Source organism: Sceloporus occidentalis, unplaced genomic scaffold, assembly GCF_023333645.1.
Source record: "Sceloporus occidentalis isolate IW3139 unplaced genomic scaffold, rSceOcc1.0.p SCAF_58, whole genome shotgun sequence".
NCBI lineage: Eukaryota > Metazoa > Chordata > Lepidosauria > Squamata > Phrynosomatidae > Sceloporus > Sceloporus occidentalis.
The window spans coordinates 4766613-4793861 of record NW_028317038.1 but is presented as its reverse complement, the minus strand read 5'-3'; the positions used below and the strand labels follow the sequence as shown (position 1 = coordinate 4793861).

General features: G+C 44.7%; 1 protein-coding gene across 1 annotated transcript in view; it reads right to left on the bottom strand.

Annotated features, from left to right (window-relative positions):
* Positions 1-27249, bottom strand: part of LOC149287638 (BMP/retinoic acid-inducible neural-specific protein 1-like) — a 279818-nt gene that overhangs the window by 191312 nt on the left and 61257 nt on the right. The window contains exon 2 of the mRNA XM_089492628.1: positions 22149-22339. Within this exon, the coding sequence (XP_089348754.1) occupies positions 22149-22339 (191 nt within the window). The remainder of the gene's footprint in view (positions 1-22148; positions 22340-27249) is intronic.

Below are 27249 nucleotides of genomic sequence, written 5' to 3'. Positions count from 1 at the left end.
CAGCACTTTTATAATATAAGTGAAGAGGCTGTCCACCCAAAGTCACCCAGGCAGCATAAAAGACAATTATGTCCAAGGTAGATAACTCTTGGCAATGGTGGTTCTAAGATGACATGGAAAGGTGGAACTAGGACAGAGCCCCACCAAGCTGCTGCTGGACTACATCTCCCATCCTCCTCAGCCAGCCCCTTAGCTGAAAGAGCATTATGGGAGATGTAGTCCTGCAGCAGGTTGGACACCCCTGTCATAGGTCTTATTAAACCCTAACTCCTGACCATTTTTAGTGGAAAAGTGAATCCATTATTTATATATTACATCCCACTTAATCACCTCAAAATGTATGTCCTGAATACTTTATGTTGAATCAGAAGCAGGAGATGAACGCAGTTATCACAAGACTACTAGATGCTTTTTTTGGTATGGATTCCCACATTTTACCACAATATCTTGGGAGACTTGGTAGTTGAAACAGATGACCAACTATAGGTCAAGATTCTTAAAACAGCAAATACGACCTCCCTCAGTATATGCCTCAAAGAAAACTCTCTGTAGGTGTTACCCTTTCCCCTGTTACACTGGCTCATTGCTTTCCTGATGTTTGTGATGGGTGTCCCAAGAGGTATAGAAACCTGGGATATTTACATCATGTCTTACGGGTAAGTGATCTTTGTGGAGCAGGGTCTTTCAATTACTGTTGAATGCTTTTCACACCCCTTTATCGCCCTCCAGGTGACGCCAGTTCCAACACTTCTTAATAGGAGAAGTGAGCATGGATATGTTAAACAAGCATTGAAATGGAGAACCTCCTTTATTTAACCCCTTCAATCCCCTATAGACGTACCGGGACGTCCAAAAAAACGCCCACTAAGAAACCCCTATGGACGTACCGGTACGTCTAGCTCTTCCTGCACGGGAGACTCCCCCCTGGCAGCAGAAGCCAGCGTTGCTGGCTTTCTGCTGCCCGATCTCCTGTAACAGCTTCCGGCGCGAAGCCGGAAAACTGTTATAGATAGAAATGCCCGATCGCGCGATCAGGCTTTCCTGATCGCGCGATCAGGCTTTCCCTTCTAGGTCACGTCGCTACTGACGTGACCTGGAAGTTCACAGGAGGACAGGGTATCCCTGCAGGGTCTGTCTAGACCCTGCTGGGCTACCCTTTCAATCCGATGAGGTACCTGTAGCAGTTACCGGCATGAATGCCGGTAAACTGTTACAGTTGGAAATGCCCGATCGCGCGATCGGGCTTTCCCTTCCGGGTGACGTCACTACTGACGTCGCCCGGAACTTCTCAGGAGTGCAGGGTATCCCCTGCAGGGTCTGTCTAGACCCTGCTGGGCTACCCGATAGCTCCGATGAGGGAGCTGTAACTGTTACAGATCTATGCCCGATCGTGCGATCAGCCATTCCCTCCGGTCTGTTATTAGCCCTGGGGGACTGCCCCACACCCGGAGCAGTTCCCCAGTGCCACACATCCAGCAGTAATGTCACACAATCGCTGTGATGACTAATCACAGCGATCGTGTGACCGTTACTGCAGATGCTCTGCCTCTCTCCTCCATCTGAGAGAGAGAGAGACAGAGCATCGTGCAGAGCGGCAGTAAAAAAATAAAAACTCAGTACATAACCACCCAAATACCTGGCTTACCCTAAATTAACCCTTTACTCCCCACGATCTTAAAAAAAAAAAATTTCAATTTGGGTTTAGTTTGGTGGGTGCCCTGTAATGTCCAGAAAACCACAAAAAACTAGGCATGTGGGGTATTTCCGTAATCAGGAGAGGTGGCTGTACATTTTAGGCTGGATTTCTCTGCTGTAACACATACCCTGTGCCAAAAATCCTCAGCAACACAGAAGTGTTGGTGGAAAAAGTGCACAAAATTAGAGCAACAGCTGACTTTGGCAGTGATTGGCAGCCAAATGGTTGCATGAAAATTGTCCAAATGCTCTTTATGAGATACTCTGGGTTGTCTGCTTTACAGAAATCTATACTTTTACGGGGTATTTATAATTAGGGGGGTGCTAAGCCCCAAATGAAACATAGGTCTACTAAAGCAAAATGTGAAAATTTCACGTTTGGAATCTATAACGCGCATGATCCTGTTTGTGCCCTGTAAAGTCCAGAAAACCACCAATAATGGGGTATTTCCGTAATCAGGAGAGGCGGCTGAACAATTTAGGATAGATTTATCTGCCATAACACATACCCTGTACAAAAAATCCTAAGAATACTACAAAATACTAAGAGTGAAAAAAGTGCAGGAACTAATTTCTGTGGCCACCTTTGACAGTGATTGGTGGCCAAATACCTGCATGTAGAATGCCCAAATACCCCTGATAGGATAGCCTGGATTGTCTGCTTTACAGAAATATATACCTTTGTGGGTGTTTTTGTTTTATTTGTTTAAAATTAGAGTTGCAGTCCCATCATACCTAATGTAAAAATTTAACGGCTTTGTATAAAGTAATGTACACCTTATAGTATGTTGCCTATATGTGCTGGAAAAATATGGAAAATCTATATAAATTAGGTATTTCCGAAATCAGGACACCTGAATTGATAAATCTGGATGGAATTTTCTGTCACTTTACCTAATTTTGTGAGGATTCAGAGGAAAAAAAAAAAATAGGTGTTTTTTTTCAAATTTTTGCTAGTTTTTACTAAATTTCGAATTCTAAATTTTCAGCTAATGATCCAACTATGGTATCAAAAGAAAGCTCTATCTCTCCTTGAAAAAACAATATATAGTTTACATGGGTATACTATTCACAGGAAAAGAGAATCATCGCTGAGCCGGCAAAAATGGCAAAATTGATTGAAGGGGTTAAGGAAGTATGAAATTTATACTCTGTATGGTGGCCCTGGGTGGAATGGTCTGCACGATAATATGGAATGGAATGGTCTGCACAAGAATAAGTCAGAATCAGCGAGTAATAGAGGTCATGGAAGCACGTAATGAAAATTAGTAGGAGCAAATCTATCAAAGGGACTGCAGAGCATTGACCCCCACAATGGTTGTGAATTGCGGAGACAGAAGGAAAACCTTCCAATGGAATCAACGCAAATCATGTTTATGTGCTAAGCCCTTGGACGCCATCACCAGGTATTCCATATGATAAATAAAGACCAATTTCTTTAGCAAAACCTGAATCGGGGGGTGGAATGAGATTTCCAGAACTGAGGGATTTTGTGGAGTTCCGCCGGAACCCTATACCATCTGGTGAGTATTTTAACAGCTAGTTCCTGTGTTTTGCTGGAGATAACCCCCTTATGAGTTAGGTAAGCAATATTTCTCCATTCCAGGTCCGAGAATTGGACACCCAGCTCATTCTCCCAGAAACTATAGTAATAAGGTTTAGTCCTACAAGTAGTGTCCAAGAGGGCAGAGTATAGGGAGATAGGAGATGTGGAGTCTCCTTATCCGCATCGCATAGGGATTCAAAGAACGTGAGAGGGCGCAACACCCGGGGATCTTTGAGCAGGCCTGCAACATAGTGTCTGAGTTGAAAATAAAAGAAATTAAAATGTTGAGGTATGGGGCGAAGTTTACAGAGATCATGGAGTGGACGCGAAGAGGAGTCGTGTAGGACGTGGTGCAGTCGGACTACATGGGCTCCAGTGGGCAGTAGAGCCCTCAACTGTGCAGAGATCAGACTTGGACCAAAAGCAGTGTAAGAGGGCTAGAGTGTGAAAGGAGATGTCCTCTGGATAAGACTCTCTTGAGGACCTTCAAGGTAGGTAAAATAGTTGGATGATGTGGGATAAGCGGGAGTCGCAGTAACATAGTAACATAGTAACATAGTTCATAAGGTTGAAAAAAGACCAAAGTCCATCAAGTTCAACCATATTGTGTCCCTACTGTGTTGATCCAGAGGAAGGCAAAAAAACCCTTATGAAGCAGATGCCAATTGCCCCATACCAGGGGGAAAATTCCTTCCCGACTCCAAATATGGCAATCAGAATAAATCCCTGGATCAACGTTCTGTCCCTATTAATCTAATATCCATAACTTGTAATATTATTGCTTTCAAGAAACACGTCCAGGCTCCTTTTGAACTCTTTTATTGAGTTTACCATAACCACTTCCTCTGGCAGAAAGTTCCATAATCTCACCGCTCTTACTGTAAAGAACCCCCGTCTGTGCTGGTGTAGAAACCTTCTTTCCTCCAACCGTAGAGGATGTCCCCTTGTTATAGATACAGTCCTGGGTATAAATAGGTCCTGGGAGTGATCTCTGTACTGTCCCCTTATATATTTATACATAGTTATTAAATCCCCCCTAAGCCGTCTTTTTTCCAAACTAAATAACCCTAATTCTGATAATCTTTCTGGGTACTGTAGTCCTCCCATTCCCCTTATTACTCTGGTTGCCCGTCTTTGAACCCTCTCCAGCTCCACTATATCTTTCTTGTACACTGGTGCCCAGTACTGTACACAGTATTCCATGTGTGGTCTGACTAGTGACTTGTACAGTGGTAGAATTATTTCCTTGTCGTGGGCATCTATGCCCCTTTTGATGCACCCCATGATTTTATTTGCCTTAGCAGCAGCTGCCTGACACTGGTCGCTACAGGTAAATTTACTGTTAACTAAAACTCCTAAGTCCTTTTCCATGTCAGTCGTCCCCAGTGTTTTCCCATTTAATACATATTCCCAGCCTGGATTTTTCTTCCCCATGTGCATAACCTTACATTTATCTGTGTTGAACCTCATCTGCCACATCCCAGCCCAAGCCTCCAACCTATGCAGATCCATTTGTAATCGTGCACTGTCCTCTATTGTGTTAACCACGTTACAGAGCTTAGTATCGTCTGCAAAGATTGATACTTTACTATACAATCCCTCTACAAGGTCATTAATAAATATATTAAAAAGAATAGGACCCAAAACTGACCCCTGTGGTACCCCACTAGCAACAGTAACCCACTCAGAGTATGTATCATTAATAACCACCCTCTGTTTCCTATCACTGAGCCAGTTACTTACCCACATACACACATTCTCCCCCAGCCCAAGCATTCTCATTTTATGTACCAGCCTTTTATGTGGCACCGTATCAAATGCTTTGGAAAAATCAAGATATACGACATCCAGCGATTCACCCCGATCCAGTCTTGAGCTCACCTCCTCATAAAAGCTGATCAGGTTAGTTTGACAGGACCGATCCCTTGTAAACCCATGCTGATATGGAGTCATACACTTATTTTCATTGAGATACTCCAAAATAGCATCTCTTAGGAAACCCTCAAACAGTTTACACACAACAGAAGTTAAACTAACAGGCCTATAATTCCCCGGGTCACTTTGTGTCCCCTCTTTGAATATTGGCACAACATTTGCTATGCGCCAGTCCTGGGGAACAGACCCTGTTACTATAGAGTCCTTGAATATTAGAAATAGGGGTCTGTCTATTACATTACTTAACTCCCTTAGAACGCGGGGGTGAATGCCATCTGGACCTGGTGATTTGTCTATTTTGATTTTTTTTAGGCGGCACTGCACTTCTTCCTGGGTTAGACAGGCGACATGTACTGGGGCAGTTATCTCATCCTGCTGTATATTACCTGGCATTTCATTTTCCTCTGTGAATACAGCAGAGAAGAATATATTTAATAGATTAGCTTTTTCCTGATCCCCGTCTATAACTTCTCCCTCATTACTTTTTAAGGGGCCAACGCTTTCATTTTTAACCTTTTTACTATTTATATAGTTAAAGAACATTTTGGGGTTTGTCTTACTCTCTTTGGCAATGAGTCTTTCTGTCTCCACTTTTGCTGCTTTTATCTGATTTTTACATATTTTATTTTTTTCCCGATAGCTTTTTAGTGCTTCCTCACTGCCTTCCTGTTTTAGTAGCTTAAATGCCTTTTTTTTGCCATTTATTACCCCCTTTACATTTTTATTTATCCACATTGGCTCGGGGACCCAAGGTATAGTGGAGATATGTTGGTCAAATAACTCAATAACGAGTGCTCAATACAGACCCAGAGTCTAGAAGCAAAGATGGAACATTCGACAAGGCGCCTGAGGTGGGAGGCCATCCAATAAAGTTCGATATTAGGGAGCCCCATAGCCCCCTGTGATTTTGGTCTAGTTAAATGAGAGTAAGAGAGCCTGGTCGTCCTACCTCCCCAAACATAGCCTGGGGGAACGACCACCTCCTCAAATCAGCTTCAATGGAGCGGAGGAGTCTAGTGAAATTAAGGTTGGCAAGTAGGTTAGGGGAGACAAAACGGCCCAGGTATTTGATGACATCAGTACGCCATTGGAAGGGAAAAGAGTTAGCACATCGGACTCGAAGCAAATCGTCAATGTTAAGCCCAAGGACATCCGACTTTTGAAGATTTATTTTATAACTGGAGATGACCTGGAATTCACGCAATTCCCTAAGTAAGTGAGAAATAGAGTCTATTGGGTTCTGCAGGAAGCAGAGCACATTGTCTGCGTAGACCAAAACCTTATGGTCCATGTCTGCAAGCCCAAGATGGAAGCAGTGGCTCCATGGATAAGATAAATATTAAAGGTGAGAGGGGACAACCCTGGCGGGTGCCATTCAACAAGACGACCCGACCCGACAGGACTCCATTGACTCCAACTTGGGCTGTTGGGTTGGAGTATAAAGATTTGATAAATAGATAGATAAGTGGGACCAAGACCCACTCTATCCAGGACCACAAACAAGAAGGGCCAGGCCACCCTGTCAAAGGCCCTCTCGGCGTCCATAGACAATAACACAGAGGGAGTTTTGTGGTGCTGAGAGTAGGCAATGAGATTCAGGAGACGAATCGTGTTGTCCCTCGCCTCCCTACCAGGGACAAAACCAACCTAGTGAGGTTGGATAAGGGAGGGGATCAGGGGCTGTATCCTAGGTGCCAGTATTTTAGCCAGTAGTTTCAAGTCTGTGTTTATCAGTGAAATTGGCTGATAACTGCCACAGCATTCATTATCCTTACCGGGTTTGGGGACTACTGTAATCACTGTATTAGTGCCACTGGAAAGGGCACCAAAGAGCTTTAGTAATTGAGGGCCCAGTACCTGAAAGAACTTTCTATAATATAACGGGGTGAAGCCGTCTGGCCCTGGGCATTTACCTTGAGGAAGCAGTTTCAGGGCCTGATCTAACTCTTCCATGGTAATAGGGGCGTCTAGCCCTATCATCCCTGGAGATCCTAGCTTTTTGATATTTGTACAAATAAACATCTATGGCGTCCTGCATGGAATCACCCGGAGAGGAGGGCAGGCTGTATAAGTTTTGATAGAAAGATTGAAAGCATTGTGCAATTTTCTCGGAGTGGTAGTGTAAGGTCCCTTGTGTGTCTCGAATTTTAGGTATATATGTAGTCGAAAGTTTGACCTTTTCATTTAAAAGGGAAGCCAGGTGGTCCATTAGTGTCTGTAGCTGGAGAAGGAGAGCACCGTCACCAGTACGTTTATGCCGCATTTCTAATTGAGCAATGCGTTGAGTGAGATTTAAAATAGTTGCCAATTCCAATTTTTTGTTTTGAGAGCCCAATTTGATCAAGTGACCCCGGATGACAGATTTGTGAGCTTCCCAGACAGTAGAGAAGGGAGTTTCCGGAGAAGTGTTCTCCTAGTAATAGTTGCGAAGATGACTAGATAAGTCCGCTACATTTTATGGGCTCCCCAGGAGGTTTTTGTTTAATCGCCATGACCACAGTCTCGTAGGCAGGCTAGGGAAGGTAATGGAAAGATGTGCAGGGGCGTGGTCACTTAAAGTTTGGACTCCAATGTCCGTTTTTAAGAGGAGAGGCAAGTGGTGATAGAAGAGAAAAAAACATATAGATTCTTGTGTATCTGTTATGGAGAGCCGAAAAGTATGTATAGTCACGGTCCCTAGGATGCTGCGCCCTCCACACGTCAACCAACTGATTAAGGTGCAATTGTTTTTTTACTTTGTTGATGTTGGAATAAGAGGTATGTGATGTCGAGGCTGAGCAACCTAAGGCAGGATTCAGGACCATGTTAAAGTCTCCCCCCAAGACAGTGAGACCCTCTTGAAAGACTGACAACTTAGCTAATACTCGCACAATAAACGCAGCCTGATTCTTATTGGGGGCGTAGAGATTAACCATAGTGACTTTTTGTTGATCAATATAGCATTTGATAAAGAGACAGCGTCCCTCAGGGTCCCGCCAAACCTCAAGCTCCTTAAAGGAGATATCTTTATGGATCAGAATCGCAACCCCTTTGTTTTTTGAGTCCGGGCAACTGGCATAGTACACCATGTGAAAATATCTGTCAGACAATTTAAACTGTTTCGTGGCCAGAAAATGCGTTTCTTGAATGTAAGTGATCTTAGTTTTCAAAGAGCGTAAGACATATAGCAATTTGGAACGTTGCTGGGGTTTGTTAAGACCTCTGACATAGAGAGAGGTAAATTGTATTATCTCAGGAGACATAGAGAAAGTGGCAGGGACCCTTCAGGAATACCGTCAACACCACTCAGTAAAAGAAAAGAGAACAAAAATCCATAACAACAAAACAAAATACAAAACCAAGACGAAGCAATCGTCAAATGCAAGAGCATTGAAAAATTAGCCAGTAGATCAAGAATACGATCTAAGACCAAGACCACCAAACAAGACGCTTGGGGATGGCAGGCTCTGGCAGGGCAGCAGGAGCCAACAAACATTTGCGAAGAAATGGACATCATTCAGAGCATAAACCCTTTATACCTGAGAAGAGAGGAAAAGAAAAAGGTCACCGAACAAAATAAATAATCAGTGTAAAACGTGTAGGTAAGTGTCATGTGTGTAATATCTTGTGACCGCAATCAGGAGGTTGCAGCATGTAGAACAGGTGTGGTGTGGGTAGATAAGGCCGTGAGGAGGGCCTTGAAATCGCAATAATGCGAGCAATAACAAGTGTAAGGTAAGATACAAATTATAAAAAGACACGTGAAAATAAAAGGAGAAAAAACACATTGACAGTGCTCACAACTTGTCCTCCACGAAGTGTATAATTGGGTCCTGGTAGAAACGTCCGGACGAAGCTGAAGATGTGTGAAATGTGCAAGCGTAGATGGTCCAGACGAGGTGAGTACATAGAAGCGCGGTATGAAGGCAATCCGGACCTAAACACTGGGCAGACGAGATCAGGAAGGCGGAGGAGATGAATGTTACAGGTATCACATAGGCGAGAAAGAACAGGAAAAGTCACCGATCTTCGTAGGTGGGATGATGGATGGGTAGAGAGCGGCATTCAGGCAGATGACGGATCCTTTGAATTGCGCTGACGTTTGCGACGTTGCGGACCAGGGGTCCAAGCCAGGGCAGGATCAGATAAGCACGGTGGTGCCGTGAAATTGTATTCCCAGTCATCAACATGTACCTTAGGGAGGTCTACACGTTCTAGAAAGTCTGGAATGTCAGAGGCTTGTTGAACGGAGAAGGTACGGCCGTCTCTCCTGACTAGTAGAGACGCTGGGAAACCCCACTGGTATGGGATCGACGAACGGCGTAGTAGTTCAGTGACGAGACGTAGAGAGCACCGAAACTGTAGTGTTTGCGGTGATAGGTCGGGGAAGAGCAGGATCTTATGGCCTTCCCAAGAGACCGGGTTCGTGGGGCGATAGCGTGCCAGGATGGATTTTTTGGTAGAGAAGTCGCGTATTCGGCAGATGATATCCTAAGGCAGTTGTGTGTCAGCAGACCGCGGTCTCAGGGCTCTATGAGCCCGGTCGAATTTGATCTCAGTGTCCAAGGGTCATTATAGTAAAGTATTGAAAATCGTACGTAAGGTGGGTATAATGTCAGGAAGCTCTACCGTCTCTGGGACACCTCGAACGCGCAGATTGTTTCAACGGGCTCTTTTATCGATATCGTAATGCCCACAATATTACTCTCCTGATCCTGGAGTTGGACAGATAGGAGATCCACTGTCGAGGAAATTTTAGTGTTGTCCGCTTCGAGTGTGGCCACACGGTCGCCAATATGCTTCATATCCGATTTGATCTCAGTGAGGACCGACTTGGAACAGAGATTCCTAGCCACTCACCACCCACCAGCTGCTCTTCCAACCGCTTTGGCAGAGGCCCAATCAGCCAGTCAGACACTACATTTGTCATCTCTGGTGGTAAGGATTTGGACGCGGTAGCTCTCCTTCCCCGGCTGACCAGGAGAACACTCGCAAGCACCCTTGGGGCGAAGTCCCTTCGACCTCTGGCAAGGGCAAAGCCCCCCTCGAGAGACCTTGTGTCGCTCCCCCATCTACGGAGCCTAACCCTGCCGCTTCCCCGTCCGGAGACTTGGCAGAGAAATAAAAAGTCCTGGATGAGTATCGGGCCGGATCTTCAAGCTTCGACTCCCTTCCTCTTCCTGACTCTGGCCATGACGCGATTCCTGATCTCCCCAAGACTACAACCTTGGGGCCCGATCAACCCTTCGAGGTCACGGACTCCATCGGTTTCCCACTCTTCGACCCACGGGCTCTCCGTCACCCCCACGTTGCAGAATTCCTGAGGTTCTGGCTGAGACATCCTCTGGACAAAGAGGTCCGCCAGCGTCTGAGTGCCCAATTTGACGAATCGTTCATCACTTTCCTTTCCGGCACTGGAAGAGACCCTAGGAAGGGTATCGAACAAGGGCTACGGGCAGCACAGGACAAGGTGCTGGATACTACCAGGCCACTAGCCCAGGTCTTCCAGATGGCCGACGAGGCCTTGGCGGCGCGTACTCCGTTAGACGCCCACCTGGGCCGGGAGTGGATCCAGAGGGCGTTCTGTCTGTTGGGCAACGCTAACTGCGCCATCTCAGCGGAGCATCGCAAGGCAGCTCTCTTCAAATTGGATTCGAAGCTGGCGGCGCTGGCCCCTAAGGAACTGGGCCCTGAAGCCAATGCCCTCCTTTTCGGGGAGAAATTCATGAAAAATTTGAGCCAGCATGTGAACGTCTTCACTTCTTGAACAAAGCTCAATCGTCTATGAAGCGTGTTTTTCATTCAGGGGAGCGTTTTTCCTCCAGGGCTGGCCGGCAGAGGGGTTGTGCCGCCAGCAGAGTCACCTTTGGCTCCAGACCCCGTTTTCCTCATGCCTCGATGACCTACCGGTCCCAAGACCATGCCCCATTTGCCTGTGGCTCCACTAGAGGCAGAGGCTCCTCCACCTACCGAGGGAAGACGCCTGCGGGTAAGACTTTGTCCTCTCCTTCCCCTTATTCATGTTGCGGGCAGGTTGGCCCATTTTTCCCATACTTGGTCCGCCCTCACTTCCGATCCCTGGGTTCTCGAGACCGTGGCGGGTTTTCACATAGAGTTAGTTTCTACGCCATGTCAGGTCTCTCCTCCTTTCCCCCCTGTCTAGCGCATGGCTCAAGGGCCCTTGTCGATTCGGAACTGTCCTCGCTTCTTGTGAAGGACACCATAGAATGGGCCCCCGACCCTCCTTGTTTTCTGAGCAATATATTTCTTGCGCGCAAGAAATCGGGAGAGTTCCCCCCGGTTATCAATCTCAGCTCCCTGAATTCATTGGTCGTTTATCGCCACTTCAAGATGGAAGGTATCCATCTTTTGAGGGATCTCCTCCACGAGAACGACTGGTTCACGCGGCTGGATTTGAAGGACGCCTATTTGACGGTCCCAGTCCACCCAGAGGACTGGAGATATCACCAATTTTGTTGGAAGGGGCTCCTGTGGCAGTTCACATGCCTCCCATTCAGCCTCAGCTCAGCTCCTTGGTGCTTCACTGTAACCTTGGCAACGGAGAAGGAACCCAGTATGCAGGAGATGGTGGTGAATAAACAGGCTTTATTAGAAAGCAGGACTGAAGCACTTGGACATGAACGTTACAGCAAGTCAAAGTCCAGTAGAACGCTGTTCAGACACCCAGGCTGTACTGGAACACCATGCAGCAGATCAGGCCCACTGGGGAACAGGTATAGCAGGTAGAACACAAGGTGCCGTTTAGCAGACCAGACCCACAGAGGGTATGCGGGTATGCAGGTATGACTGCTCACAGCAGTGAGCTCAGAACACACGATAACCGAGCACTGAATGGAAGTCAGTGCTCGGTTTTAAACCTCCCGCTCCCTCTCATCCCGCCCCCGGTAGGTGACGTCACGTACTGGGCGTCCCTTCGTCGCCACAGAGGCAGGGGATAAGAGGGGGGCGTGGTGAGCGCACCCGCCCTCTGTTCCCCTCCCGGCGAACGAAGAGAACCCACAGAAGAGGAGAAACGGCAGTGGCGGATAAGGTAAGTGCGCCGCGCCGCGGGACGTGACATTCACGAAGCTACTGAAGCCGGTATTGGAGTCTATCTGGACGATGTGCTCCTCATGGCCTCCGACAGGGATTCTCTGCTCCGGGACACGGTCCTGGCAGTCCACCTGTTCCAGGACCTTGGCTTTATCATCAACGAGGCAAAGCCGGTCCTAGTCCCTACCCAGTCGATTCAGTTCCTTGGATTCACCGTGGAATCGGTGGCAGCGGTGCTCCAGTTCCCGCGGGACAAAGTTCTGGCCATCAAGAAGGAGATTCGGAGAAGCTTCTCCGATGGTTTTCTCGCTCGCGTGATTGGTCTTCTCTCGGCCTCCATTCAGGTTATTTTCCCTGGACCTTTACACTACAGGGCTCTCCAGAGGTTGAAGACTCGTCATTTTCGGTTGTCCGGTTCCTGCGACTACTTTGTCCCTTTGTCCGACGAGGCACGTTTGGAACCTCGTTGCTGGAACGGTCGGGCCATTTTCGGCCCGATTGGTTTTCTTGCCACTGGAGGGATGCCAGCGGCTGGCGTCTTCTTCGAGAGATATTTCTTGCTCTGGATCGCTCCCGGGGTCCAGAATAAATCGCCAGACCGACGCCTTTTTCAGTTGGCTGCCGGACCCGCTCTCCCTGACGGCGGATGCCTTCCTGCAGGTCTGGCGCCTACGCGTTCCCGCTGTTCGCTATGATTCTGCTGATGGTCCACTATCCACGGTTCTGGTGATCACCCCTTTGTGGAGGACTCAGCCGTGGTTCCCGCTGTTGTTGGAGTTGTCTTGCGAGGATCCCCTGCTCCTTCCTGCCTCTGCGGATCTGCTTCTGGACCCGGAGGGGAATCCCCATCCCCACATTCTTCAGGATCACCTATGGTTGGTGGCCTGGCTGGTTTCCGGGGATCCTGGGATGTGCCAGGATTATCGGCGGCGCCTAGCGACCTTCTCTGGGGCTCCTGGAACCCGTAAATCCTATCTCCAGGCCTGGAATGTGTGGTGTCGCTGGTGTGTGGAACACGGTTGTGATCCCATTATGGCCCTATTGTTGCCGTGCTGAACTTCTTTGCGCACCTTTACTCCCAGGGTAAGTCGTATCAGACCATTAACTTGTTCCGGTCGGCTCTCTCAGCTGCCCATGTTCCTGTGGGCCAGGGAGTCGGTAGGGACCCTTCGGTGTGTCGCCTTCTCTGTGATTCGGCTTGCTCTTGGGCTCTGTTGCGGCGTTAAAATTACAAAATATGAAGCCTCCTGTCTTGCTGTAAAATTAGGGATTAATCTAGCCTTGGTGCTGTATTAATCCAAATTTTAATAAAGACAGGAGGCAAGTATTTTCCCTCCCTTCCGTTCCCTCCCTGTGTTTTTGAGGGTGTATTTGGTGCAGATTTGCTGTTATTTTACATGCTGTTTTATTCCAGGTGTGACCAGATTGTTCGCCTGGTATTGTCATGTCGTCTGTTTTTCAGGTCGCTCTGCTACTCTTTGAGTGGTTCCTGTTCACGTATCCTGGTTACCTGTGTGCGGTTCCAGTCTTCGGTTTTGTGATGTTTTGGCCTACCTGATCGGCGCCACTGCAAAGAAAGAGGAGGAGTTGCTGGATGCTTGGACTGTTATAGGGTCCTGTTCCTTTTGGTTGTTTCTTATGATGGTTGTTAACTCCTTTGCTGCTGGAGGTTATTAGTAAAGAAGGATAATGCAAAACACTCGCCTCCTGTCTTTATTAAAATTTAGATTAATACAACACCATCGTTGATCGCCTCCTAAACGCTTTTAAAACGGGCGTCCGCCGCCATACAAAGTATGGCGGATGTTGACGCCCCGGGGAGGGGCCAAAGATGGGCCCTTTGTGCCGATCATGGCGTTGCTGAATGCCTCGAGGTCGAGGCATTACAGCAACGCCGTTTCGGTGCAGAAAGCGCAAATAGATCGCTTTCTGCACCCGTTTAAAGACGTGCCGGTCCTGGCACGTAAATTGTCGTTAAAGACTTGAATTTCGGTGACGTGCCTGGACCGGCAATTGTCATCAAGGGGTTAAGCTGCACCTTAGAATGAACCTACACAGATGCTCCATCAAAAACCATGAGGAAGACAAATATTGCACCCCAGTAGGACATCATTTCACACAGAATAATCACTCCATCCAAAACCTGAAAATTAAAGTACTCAAAGGGAATTTCAGAGACTCCCAGGAAAGAAAAACATTTGAGATGAAAATTATAACATATTTCAACACCCTAAAAGAGGGACTTAATGTGGATTCTGGTTTCCTGACACACTACCAGAACTTCATATAAACATTCATCTTAATGTCCAATGTGTGTCTAATTGCTGTTATTGTCTCTGGTGTGTTAATATGTTTATTGGTTTCCCTAGGTTTCTTTGTTCTGTCCTTTAGTTAGCTCTATACCTCTCTGCATTTTTCACCTCCAGGCCTATTTATGACAACCCTCTCATCCCCCATCCTACCCTTCTCTAATACCATCACTTGTTTTAAGTTGTAACCTCTATCATGTTGATCAGTATTGCTTCAGACCTGATAAAGGGAGGATAACTCTTGAAAGCTTGTCTTTTAAATATTATATTAGTCCAATAAAAAAGGTATCACCGCATACTCTGCAATACTTTGTTGTTTTCTTTTGACATTGTGTCTGCTGCACTAATACAGCTTAACATATACCGTATTGGCTCGGATATAGGCCGCACCCGAATATAGGCCACACCCTAAAAGTTAGGTGCTTTTTTAAAGAAAAAAGTTTCTGCCCCCCCCGAGATATGCTGCCACTCTGTCCCGAAGATTTACTCCCCTGAAATATGCTGCCACTCTATCCCCCCCTCCGAGATATGCTGCCACTCTATCCCCCCCCGAGATATGCTGCCACTCTGTCCCCAAGATGTCCCCCCCCACCAGACTTACCGGTGCAGACTCCACGGAGTCTTGCGGGGCCGGCGGGGGACATCTACGCATAATGCGTATTCAACTTCCGGTGCCGGCACTTCCGCCGTGGGACGTACCGGCAAGGAAGATTGTTCGTGCAGACGTTCACCGGCAGCGGCGATGCGAGCATAAACAACCTCCGCTGCCGGCACGTCTGCAAGATGTGCTTTAAAATCTCCCTTGCCAGGACTCCCCCGTGGGAATTCCCGGCAAGGGAGATTGTTAAAGCACATCGAGCAGACGTGCCGGCAGCGGAGGTCGTTCACACTCATCGCCGCTGCCGGTGAATGTCTGCGCGATGCGCTTAGACAACCTCCCATGGCGGCACTCCCCCCGTGGGAAGTGCTGGCAGGGGAGGCTGTCTGAGCGTATCAGAGAGTAAGATACAGGTCTCCTGCACCGCTGCAGGGGATCTGTATCCTAACCCCGCTGCATGCCCGGCACTAAACCCTGAATATAGGCCGCACCCCCACTTTAAAGACTTAAAGTGGGGGGAAAAAGTACAGCCTATATTCGGGCCAATACGATATATATATATATATATATATATATGTAAATAACAAATAGCACTGCACTCCTACCTAAACATAAATAAGGTGACTGACTAGATTCCTAGTTCAAAAAACATGGTCCCGGGTGCTTGGCTAATAGCAAAGTAACAATAATCTGAAAGTAAAGCCAGCACTCACGGTCTTTAATAGTGCTTCATTTTTATATGCAAGACGCTAAAATGTCAACGTTTCCGTCCACCTCGTGGCTTTCCTCGGGACAAGCAATTAAACAAGTGCACAATGAATCCTTAAATATCATATAATAAAGGGCAGGACTTACCCCTATTCCACACCATGTGCATTAGTATCCAAACTCACCAAGTGCATACTTCCTGGTTGTGTAATCATTAATTTTAAGGCAAGACAGGAGGTTTCCTATTTTGCATATCTTCCTTTACTCTCACCAACAGCAGCAAAGAAAGAGTTAATACAAGTGAAAACAACCAATAGAAACAGTACACAGGTGGTATATAAACCCCTTAACTATCTTCCTCTTTCTTTGCTGCTCACCAAAGCTGCAGGTCAGTCCTCTTCCTACCTATATTTATTGAATATTATTATTGAATATTCATTACATATTGCTTTTTTCACCTAATTCTAATTAATTAGGTGGGTATGCACATTTATATACAGTATAGATTTCTGATATATATATATATATATTTACTTGTCTCTCATTATTTATATTCATTGTTTCTTTGCATCTGTGCGTTTTGGGGGTTTTTTTTCCTGTCTTTTATCCCTATCCGGGTCCCTTTTTATATGAGTTCCGGTCGCCATTTTCTTAAGTTATTTTCCAGATCCCTACAGTAACGTTGTGTGTTCTGTGTGTGGAAGCGATTTTGAACCATATATCGCCGGCATTACTCGAAAGAGCTCCTTCTCGTCTGTGCCTCTGTCAGGATTCCACCCTGCTAGCCCGGACCTTGTATGATTACTTTTGCCGTTATGTCCGGCTGCTACCACTAGTGGCCACCCTCTCCCTCTCTCTGCAGTGCTCAGATTACCAGGTCAGCTGGGTCTGATCATGGGGGTGGTACCTGCCTTTATTAACCTGCCCTGCCCTGTAGTCACGGCCTTTGCATTGAAGTGCATGGACCGCTCTGCTTTGGTCCTGTACCGTGAGCTACCTGCTAGTTCCTGAGCTACCTGCCTGTACCTGCCGTCAGCCCACCCAGTGGGCCTCTGTACCCGTCAGCCCTGCCAGTGGGCATCCTGCCTTGAGACTACTGCCTTTTCTTGCTGTGATATCCTTCATCAATACAGTACCTTTCCTCGTATTCTGTTGTGCCGTGTGTTATTTCGCCTGTCCGTACCACATCACATACCGTCATGCATCGTGGGGTGCAAACAGAACCCCTTGTATCCCCTGCTACTGGGCTCCTACCCGACCTGCTTACCAGGGTCCTGACAGCCTCACTGGAGTGGTTACAGGGTGAGCCCTGCATTATTTTCAATATTTGTTGGGTTTTTTCCGGAATTGCATCCCTGTGGCTTGCACATTAATACAGGCTGAGTCCCTGTGGCTTGCACATTAATACAGGCTGAGTCCCTGTTCTCGTCGCCTACCTGATACAGACATAATGTCTCAGGATACTGTGCCATCCCAGGATGCCTTTATGGCCTGGTTAGGGGCAAAGTTTTCTAACTCAGTGGAATCTTTTTTTCTCTTAAAATGTCTGCCAATTTGCCCCAAGGACAGCCTCCTGCTCCCTCCAGACCAGAGGCAATACCATCAGAGTCAGAATCCGAGAAATCTGAAGGTGAGGCGTCCGGCTCCAAACGCCCTTGGAAGGGCAGTAGTGTTTCAGCCGGCAAGGGTAAGGTACCTGCCAAACGCCCAAAACCCTCTGACACTCCTTTGCATGACCCATTATCTATAGTGGACGTATGGCACGTGGATTCATCTAATGAATCAGAGGCTTCAGCAAATCTGGTCTCGCCCAGAGATTTTGACTCGCGCTTCGTCCGCGAGTATTTGGTGGATGAGCCCCACCTAGCCGATCCCCAGCAGACCTTGGGAGCAGTCATACTGGACAGCTTAGCGAGGCTGGGCTACTTTGGAGTTTGGGACGACTAATGGATCCCCATTCGGCCCCTCTAGACTGTTCTTCATTTCTTGGCCGATTTATTTTCCTCGGGCAAGTCCTACCAGACGGTTAATGCGTTCCGGTAAGACATTTCTTATTGTCACGTCGGTTTCTTGGGCGAGCCTGTGGGTAGGGCTCCCTTAGTCTGCCGCCTTTTGTGCGGTATTCGTTTATCCCGTCTTCCGGCGCCCCGCTACAGTTCTCTGTGGGATGTAGCTGTCGTGTTGTATTTCCTTCAGGTATGGCCAGACAACGATTCGCTCTCCCTCCGACAGTTGTCGGCGAACCTTACCCTTCTGTTGTGTCTCTTATCCTTTCGTAGGGTTTCGGATGTTAGAGCTTTGGATGCTCAGGCTGTCTCTATTCTCCCCTGCGTGTCTTTTCTTTCGGTTCCACAGGCGGACCAAGACTTGGTCCTCGTCTGTATCCTAGCCGTTTTTTCAAGACGACCCAAAAATTTGTGTCGCCGGGTGTGTCAGGACTTATCTGTCACGCACGATGTCGATACGTCCGGTCTTGACATCTCAACTCCTCATCTCCTATGTGAAACCTTTCAAGGCTGTTTCTTCTCCTACAAGAGCATCGGTGCTCTTTCCGTCAGGGGGGCTGCGGCCTACTGTGCCCTTCGGGCTGGTGGAGCTTTAGTGGATATTCCTGTGCCTCCACCTTTCGGGCATTTTATTTCCGCCCAGTTTCTTCGGGGGCAATGGTGTTGGTTTCAGGCGTTAAAAATGCAAAATAGGAAGCCTCCTGTCTTGCGAGTAGGCGAGTATTTTCCCTCCCTGCCCTCCCGATGGTTTGGTGTACACTCTGGGTAAGTAGGCCGGATTTGAATTCATTTGAATTCAATTGAAATTGGGTTTTGTCTGCTCCGTTGCGTTTGATGATTTGTGATGTCTGTGTCAGTGACGCTCGTTTTTACTGTGATTTACCATGTTCGTGAGGAATTTGGTTCTGTTATGTCTCTCTCTCTTTGTTTCAGCTTGATGCCATCTCCATGTCATAGCGGTTCTGGTTCCCAGTTGGAGTGCATTGTCGCCTTGCTCTTGTTTCGAGCTCCTGTTCTGAGTGTTGGGTTCGATTTTACGTTGCTAGACGGTTTGCTGCATTCTTCAGTTCCGGTTCACAGCGGACGGAAGAGGAAGATAGTTAAGGGGTTTATATACCACCTGTGTACTATTTCTATTGGTTGTTTTCACTTGTATTAACTCTTTCTTTGCTGCTGTTGGTGAGAGTAAAGGAAGATATGTCTTTATTAAAATTATAATTATTTGGGCACCAAGGCTAGAATAATTTCAAACTACTGCTCCGCCCACCTGCTATCATGCATAAGTGCTTAGTAGTGAAGAGTATTACTCTGATACTCATAACAAATTGTACTATAATAGTTATGGACCTGGTGTAAAATTTGGTGAAACTGCTATCCATACTTGTTTCGTAAAAAAAAAAAAAAAACTTAAAGTGTTAAACAAAGCCGAAATCTAATTTAATATTGTCTATACTTAAAGTGACCTGGACGTGGTAAAATACGTGACTGAAAAAGCACATTTACCCTTTATTATATGTTATTTAAGGATTCATTGTACACTTGTTTAAGTGCTTGTCCTAAGGAAAGTCCACGAGGTGGACTGAAACGTTGAGATTTTAGCGTCTTGCAAATAAAAATGAAGCACTATTGAAGACCGTGACTGCTGGCTTTACTACTGTCAGATTATAAATATATATATATATATATGTTACGGGTTCACCTAGAGAGCTGTAATAACTCCCAGAGATCACCCACATGTATCCTCCTGTTATCCCCGGAATCACTTCCAGCACCAGTCAGCATGTGCACCTTGGAACCCTGCTATGTGTACCCAATAAGGAGACACAACTACCTTGAACTGAGTACAGCAGGAATGAACAGTTTATTGTTGTAAAACATAGACTGATATAGCCACAGAACTTCAATAACATAAATTAACATTGATAAACAGGTAGACAACCCAACCTTTAATCCCCTTTAGCTACTGAATATCCCCCTGGTAGCCATCCTGTTAATGGGATTAGTTTAACAATGGAGTTCCTGCCTGTTTGGCAGCCAGGCTGGAGCCATCTCTGAGTACCTTGGGCCCCTGTATGACAGGTCATTCTGTCACAATATATATATACCGTATTTGCTCGATTATAAGACGAGGTTTTTTTCAGAGCAAATGCTTCTAATCGGGGTCGTCTTATAATCAGACCTCAAATAGAGGTCTGACTATGAGACTAAGATCCAGATCCCCCGCACCGCTGCAGGGGACCTGGATCCTTCTCTCTCCCCCCCCCCCATTTAACACTCCCCCCTCCACCCCACACACACTTACCGGTGCTTCCAATTTCCTGCTGTATTGCCGGGGCAGCGGGTTGACGTCTACGCGATCCGTGTAGACAATTTACGCTGCAGCCGGAAGGAGGTGTGGCTAGCAGTGGGGGTTGTCTGCGTCCATCGCGCAGACCTTCCCCGACTGTCAGAGATCAGAGGTCCCCGCGCCGGTGCCGGTGCCGCACTGGTGGGGGGGAACTCTGATCTCTGACAGCCGGGGAAGGTCTGGGCGATGGACGCAGACAAACCCCCGCTGCCAACTCCACCTCCTTCCGGCTGCAGCGAATCGCGTAGATGTAAACCCGCTACCCCGGCAATACAACAGGAAATTGGAAGCACCGGTAAGTGTGTGTGTGTGGGGGGGGGGGTTTAAATGGGGGCATAGGGCATTTCTGGAGGCAGAGTGCTCTGTGAAATGCCTTTTAACCCCCTTAACGCCACTCTGCCTCCTGAAATGCCTTATACCTCCCTATATGCCACTCTGTCCCATAATATGCCTTTTAACCCCCTAAATGCCAGAGTGGCATATAGGGGTATAAGGCATTTCTGGAGGCAGAGTCCTCTACACAATGCCTTTTAACCCCCTAAATGCCACTCTGCCTCCAGAAATGCCTTTTAACTCTCTATACGCCACTCTGCCTCCTGAAATGCCTTATACCTCCCTATATGCCACTCTGCCCCATAATATGCCTTTTAACCCCCTAAATGCCAGAATGGGATATAGGGGTATAAGGCATTTCTGGAGGCAGAGTGGCACATAGGGGGTTAAAAGGTATATCATGGGGCACAGTGGCATATAGAGGGTTAAAAGGCATATCATGGGCCACAGTGCCATATTGGAGTGGCAAGCCTGGGGGCAGATGTGCGTAACTGGGGGGCAGGTTGGAAAATACAAGGAAATAAAAGCAAAAAAATATTTTTCTCAATCATAGCTTTTATTAAAAAATGTAATAGTTTACATGAATTAACATTTACTGGTAAAACTTTTTTCCTATAGGGTCATCTTATATTCAGGCTTTTTCTTTTTTTCCTAAATTAATATTCAGATTTTGGGGGGTCGTCGTCGAGCAAATACGGTATATATATATATATATATATATATATATATATATAATTTGTGCTAATATGCAATACTAAGATTTTTATTATGTTTCTTTTTCTTTCTGTGCTATTTAGTTGAGTCAGTTGACTACCCACTGAGCATGTTCTTTGTATTATTGTCTGTTTTCAAAACACCAATAAAAACACTAAAAGGCACAAGATGCTGGAACAACTGAGGAACAACAATTTCCCACACTCATAAGCCATACGGAGTAATAGAATAAGCCCAAATATAACCCACCTTAAGTGGAATGGGGGGGGGTTAGGCATACTTAAAAAAAAAAACACAGACCCTAGCTGTACCAACTCTCACACCCCAACATGGTGGGGTCGGGAGTTAAAATAAAGCATTTGTACTTCAGGGGCATCTTTGACCCCCTAGTTATTCCTAAATGCCCCTTGGGTATTGGGGGGTCAGTGGGACAAGGATTCCCAAAAAATTGTTTTTTTTTATTACTACCCCCCCAAGTTTTTTTTTAGATACTATTTAACTCATCAAGGCCTGCAATATAAACCCCATATCAGTTAATAGGGGTCAATCAGCGAGTAGTAAATCAGCAAGTTGTTGAGTGATGCAACCTCAGTTTGCCTTACCACTCAACCTTTTTAGTGATTAGTCCTCCGTATAAATTCTTAAACGTGAAACATACATTACCAACTCACCTTAAGGTTGATGAAAAGTCCGCTACTACAACAGCAGAGATGTTTCTAAATGTATTATATATATATATATATATATATATATATATATATATATATATATAGGTGTGTGTGTACAGTATGTATTTGTGTCAGTCTCTCATATAAAAATCTCTGTCTCGAGTCTTTAACGAGTTCTAACGCTCAGTGGATTTTAAAGGAAAGAGCTGCATTCAAAATTTGTCATTAGTTTTATCTACTAAGGGGTTGTCCCTTACCACCTAGTGTAGCAGAGACTAGAAGGTGGGTGCCGTATTTCTTAATTATGGTCTCTATAATTTGTTTGGAGGTGGGTCTTCGTCCAAGAAGCCTTAAACTGTGCTGGAACTCAGGTGTTAGAGGCAAGGGACTTCGAGGCGACTCCTTTCGATCTACTGCAACATTCCTCACCTTCCAACGAGCAAACTCCCTTAAAAAAAAAACATACAAGAAAACTTTGGTGAAAACTGATGAATTTTTGCACACAAAACTACTACATTATTGAAAGAGGACCTAGCAGAAAATAGAAGGCCCGATATCTGATAATGAAACTATATATATAACATATATATAAATTTGCTTTAAAGATGTTGACATGGAAACATTGCTATTCCACATTAAAGCAAATATGTCAAATGTGATAAATATTGCATTAGCGTCAATATTTCTTAACTACAAATCAATAATGTTGCTGAACAAACTGAAGTTTGTGTAGCTGCAGCAGAAAGTGTTTCTCTGAAGAGCCCTCTAAAAGTATTGATCTTTAGACTCTTATGTATTTGTAAGTAAACTTTATCTATTCAGTACAAAGGATAATTCACGAAAGTTCCAGTTGTCACTAAGGTCTAGTGGGCATGCAAGTTAATTACCTCACACATATATATATACATATACATGTATATTTGTAAAAAGCAGTCAATATGCAACAAATCATTATAAGAAAGAACTAGGCTAATTCATTAAACTAAATAAGTGTCAAAACTGTATTTTCCTGTAATAAGAAAAATAATCATTACATAAAAATATAACCCACAAATTAATAAATATTATGTCATGTATGTAACACTTTTCCCCTCCCAGCTCGCACAAACTGATTAAATGAGTTTACACTGTGCCCTGTGTGTAGGGAAAAGGTTGACTGAAACTTATTTAATGCTGAATGATCACTTTGTAGCGTGATTGCGCAGCTGTTACTCTTCCAGTGCCAGTTCCTGCTACTTCAATATAGTGACCTGACACAGTAAAATGCAACCTTGCATCAAGGGAACAGCTTCTCCTTTATTGCAGGGCAACCTTTTTTGTGTCTGTAGGCTGCACAATCGATCTATTAAACGATTAACCCCTTCAGTGCTATGTTCTAGCGCTATGTTTCTATGGCAAAAAACACACACGCAAAAACATTTTCCACATAATTGACATGGCTGTCTAAAGTGCTTCCTGGTCGCTTGCTGTCAGCTCTGGAAACTGCTGCAGAGCCAACCAGGAGTAAGCTGGTGATGATCAGATCACTCTTGACCAAAAGGTGACAGCTGTCAGACAGAGAGGTGACATTTAGATCATAAGGTAAAAAAATAATGCAAGATGCCACAGAGAAAAATAATCTTCCCCAGAATCTACCCAGGAGTCAGGAATGGATATATGGGGGGCGGGGAAAAACAACAATAGCACAAAACTGTATAGTGAAAAATATAATTAACCCCTTGATGACAATTGCCGGTCCGGGCACGTCACGGAAATTCAAGTCGATAACGACAAATGACGTGCCAGGACCGGCACGTCTTTAAACGGGTGCAGAAAGCGATCTATTTTCGCTTTCTGCACCGAAACGGCGTTGCTGTAATGCCTCAACCTCGAGGCATTCAGCAACGCCATTATCGGCACAAAGGGGTCATCTCTGGCCCCTCCCCATTTTAAAAGCGTTTGATCGCCTCCTAAACTTAAATGGTGTCGCTGGAATGCCTCGATCAGGAGGCATCCAGCGACACCAAACACTTACCTGGGGATGGACTGTGACCGCTCCGGAGAGCGGTCACAGCCGCAGCTGCCGATGATCTTCGCCATCAGCAACATGGCGGCGGCCCGGGAAAAAAAACCAATAAAGACTAAAAAGTTCGCTAGACGGTCTCCAGACCCTCTAGAGAACTCTGGCTCCACTTGCAGGTTGAATATAGGTACTGCATTCAACCATGCAAGTCAATGGAGCTCAGCTTTCTAATCACAGTGTGATTAGAAAAAATAAATTAAAAATAAATAAAATTAATCATAATTAGAAAAAAAATAGTAAAAAACCAGTAAAATGTAAAAATAATTTCCCACTGATGTCACTATCAGGGGAACCTTCAAGTTGAAAAAAAATGTTAAATTTTTTTTAAAAAAAGGCAAAAAAAATATATATATATATAAAAAATATATTTTTGTGAGCAAGTCCTAAAATTAGCATATTAGCTTAAAACAATTCTCGCATGGAAAGAGTTAAAATACTGGCATATTAAATGCCCATGGGGTGTCTACTTTAAAAAAATGTATGATTTGATGGGGTAAATTGAATTGGCCAGGTTCAACAAGGTCCCAATTAACACGGGGGGAAGGATGGCCACACATCTAATTTCCAATTAGAAAAATGCACACGTACCAAATGTGGCCTTTTAGTTCCCCCCAAAAATGACAAACCCATGCATGTGGGGTATCACTGTACTCAGGAGATGTTGCTGAACACATATTGGGGTGTCGTGGGGTGTCATAAAGTAGGTGTGTGTGGGAAAAATACACACACAAAAATACTACTGCAAACTTTGAAAAAATGCTGGTGGTAAAATGTGTGCATGCAAAGAGTTAAAATACCAGCATTTAAAATACCCTATGGTGTCTAGTTTTCAAAAATATATGGTTTTGTTGGGCACACTGAAATGACCCGGCTCAAAGATGTACCAAATAGGGCATGGGCGGTGGATCCCCAAATGCCAATGTTCAACATTGAAAAATGTGCATGCCCCAAATGTGGCCCTTTTGCCCCCAAACAGCCAGGCAAAATCATTCATGTGAGGTATCGCTGTACTCAGGAGATGTTGCTAAACACATATTGGGGTGTTTTATGATAGTGACATATACCAGAACCTGTTTATTCATACCGGAAGTAAAATGTGTGTGAAAAAACAAATGCAAAAAAATTACTACCATAAAGTTTGACAAAGGCTGATGGTAGAATAAGTGCTAGGAAAGGGTTAAAATACTAGCATTTGGAATACCCTGGGCTGTCTAGTTTTCAAAAATATATGATTTGATGGGGTAAATTGCATTGGCCGGGTTCAAAGATACCCGAAATGGCACATGAGGGGAAGAATTACCAGATTTGGAAAAAATGGCTTTGAAATAGCAAAACGCTACCTGTACTTATTGCTCCATAACATGCAGAAAAAAGCAAAAAAACATAAAAACATTGGGTATTTCTAAACTCAGGACAAATAGTAGAATCTATTTAGCAGGTTTTTTTATTACCTTTTATAGATGAGTAAAAGATTTTTCAACTAAAAGTTAGAAAGTCATTTTTTTCTAAATTTTTCACCTTATTTTTTATTTTTTTTAATAGTAAATAATATGATACAATCAAAACAATGTCAAACAAAGCCCTTCTTGTCCTGAAAAAAACAATATCTAATGTGTGTGGGTTCAGTAAATGGGAAAGAAGAAAATTACAGCTAAACACGAGCAGCGCAGAAATGTCAAAACGGCCATTGTCACGAAGGGTACAAAAAGTAAAATCAGCCTTTGTCACGAAGGGGTTAAAGATCTATTCCAGGGTGTCCATAACGATCTCAGATATCCACCAGAGTAGATGAAATAAAGTACCTCTATATGTGGTAAAAGGTGCTCTTTCAGTGTAACAAAATGCTGGATCAGTGCCAAGTATAATATATAAAAACAACATACATGCTCTACGTGGTTTTTTTTTCCGGCAAAAAAAATGCCTGCTGTCCTACAATAGCTTAAACTTATGCACATAGGGTTTATTATTGAAGTGAAGATGTACCGTAACGTTAATATGTTATAAGATACATTTGCACTTGAGCTGGTGCAATTTTATTTGTGAGTGTATTTGGAATAAATCTTTATTTATATTTTTTACTATACACAGCTGTGCTATTGTTGCTTTCTTTGTCCTCTCCCTCCCTTATATATCCATTTCAGATTCCTGGGGATTTTGGGAGAAGATTATTTTTCTCTGTTCTCTGTGTAATTTTATATACAGGAGGAGTTCTTGCAGAGTTTACAGAGCCTGCTAGGGAGAGTACAGATTTAGTTTTGTCTGCTTTCTTTTTTAACCCCTTAAGGACCGGGCTAATTTTTTCTTTTTGTACCCTATGGGACCGAGGCTGTTTTAACACTTTTGCGGTGCTTGTGTTCAGCTGTAATTTTCGCTTCACCTTTTTAGTGTACCCACACGTTATATATTGTTTTTTTCAGGACAAGATGGGCTTTCTTCAGATACCTTTGTTTTGATCATATCATCTCATTTACTATAAAAAAAAAATGGTGAAAATTTGAAAAAAAACACATTTTATGACTTTTTTCTTTTACTCACCTACAAAAGGAAGTAAAAAAACTAGCTAAATAGATTCTACTATTTGTCGTGAGTTTAGAAATACCCAATGTTTTTATGTTTTTTTGCTGTTTTTTGGAAGTTATTGGGCAATAAGTACAAGTAGCGTTTTATGATTTCCAAACCTTTTTTCCAAATCTGGTCATTCTGCCTCCATCTCCTCTTTGGAACATCTTTGAAGCCGGTTAACTCAATTAATCCCCATCAAACCATATATTTTAAATTTTATTAAATAGACACCCCAGGGTATTTCAAATGCTGGTATTTTAACCCTTTCCATGCACTAATTATACAACCACACTTTGTAATAGTAATTGTTTTCAAAAATTCACACGAATTGTAATTTAGTTATGAATATAAAGGTCCTGGTATATGTCACTGTCAAACAACACCCCAATATGTGTTCAGCAACATCTCCTGAGTATGGTGATACCCCACATGCATTGATTTGTCAGATTGTTTGGCTGGTAACAGGCTACTTTTGGGACATGCGTAATTCAAGTGGTCATTTGGTCATTCTGCCTCTATCTCCTCTTTGGAACATCTTTGAAGCCGGCGACTTTAATTTACCCCATCAAACCATATATTTTTGAAAACCCCAAGGTATTTCAAATGCTGGTATTTTAACCCTTTTATGCATGAGATTCTACCACCTGCCTTTGCCAAAATTTAATTTTGTATTTTTTTCTACACAAATTGTACTTCAGGAATTAATTCATAGCTCTTGGTATGCGTCACTATCA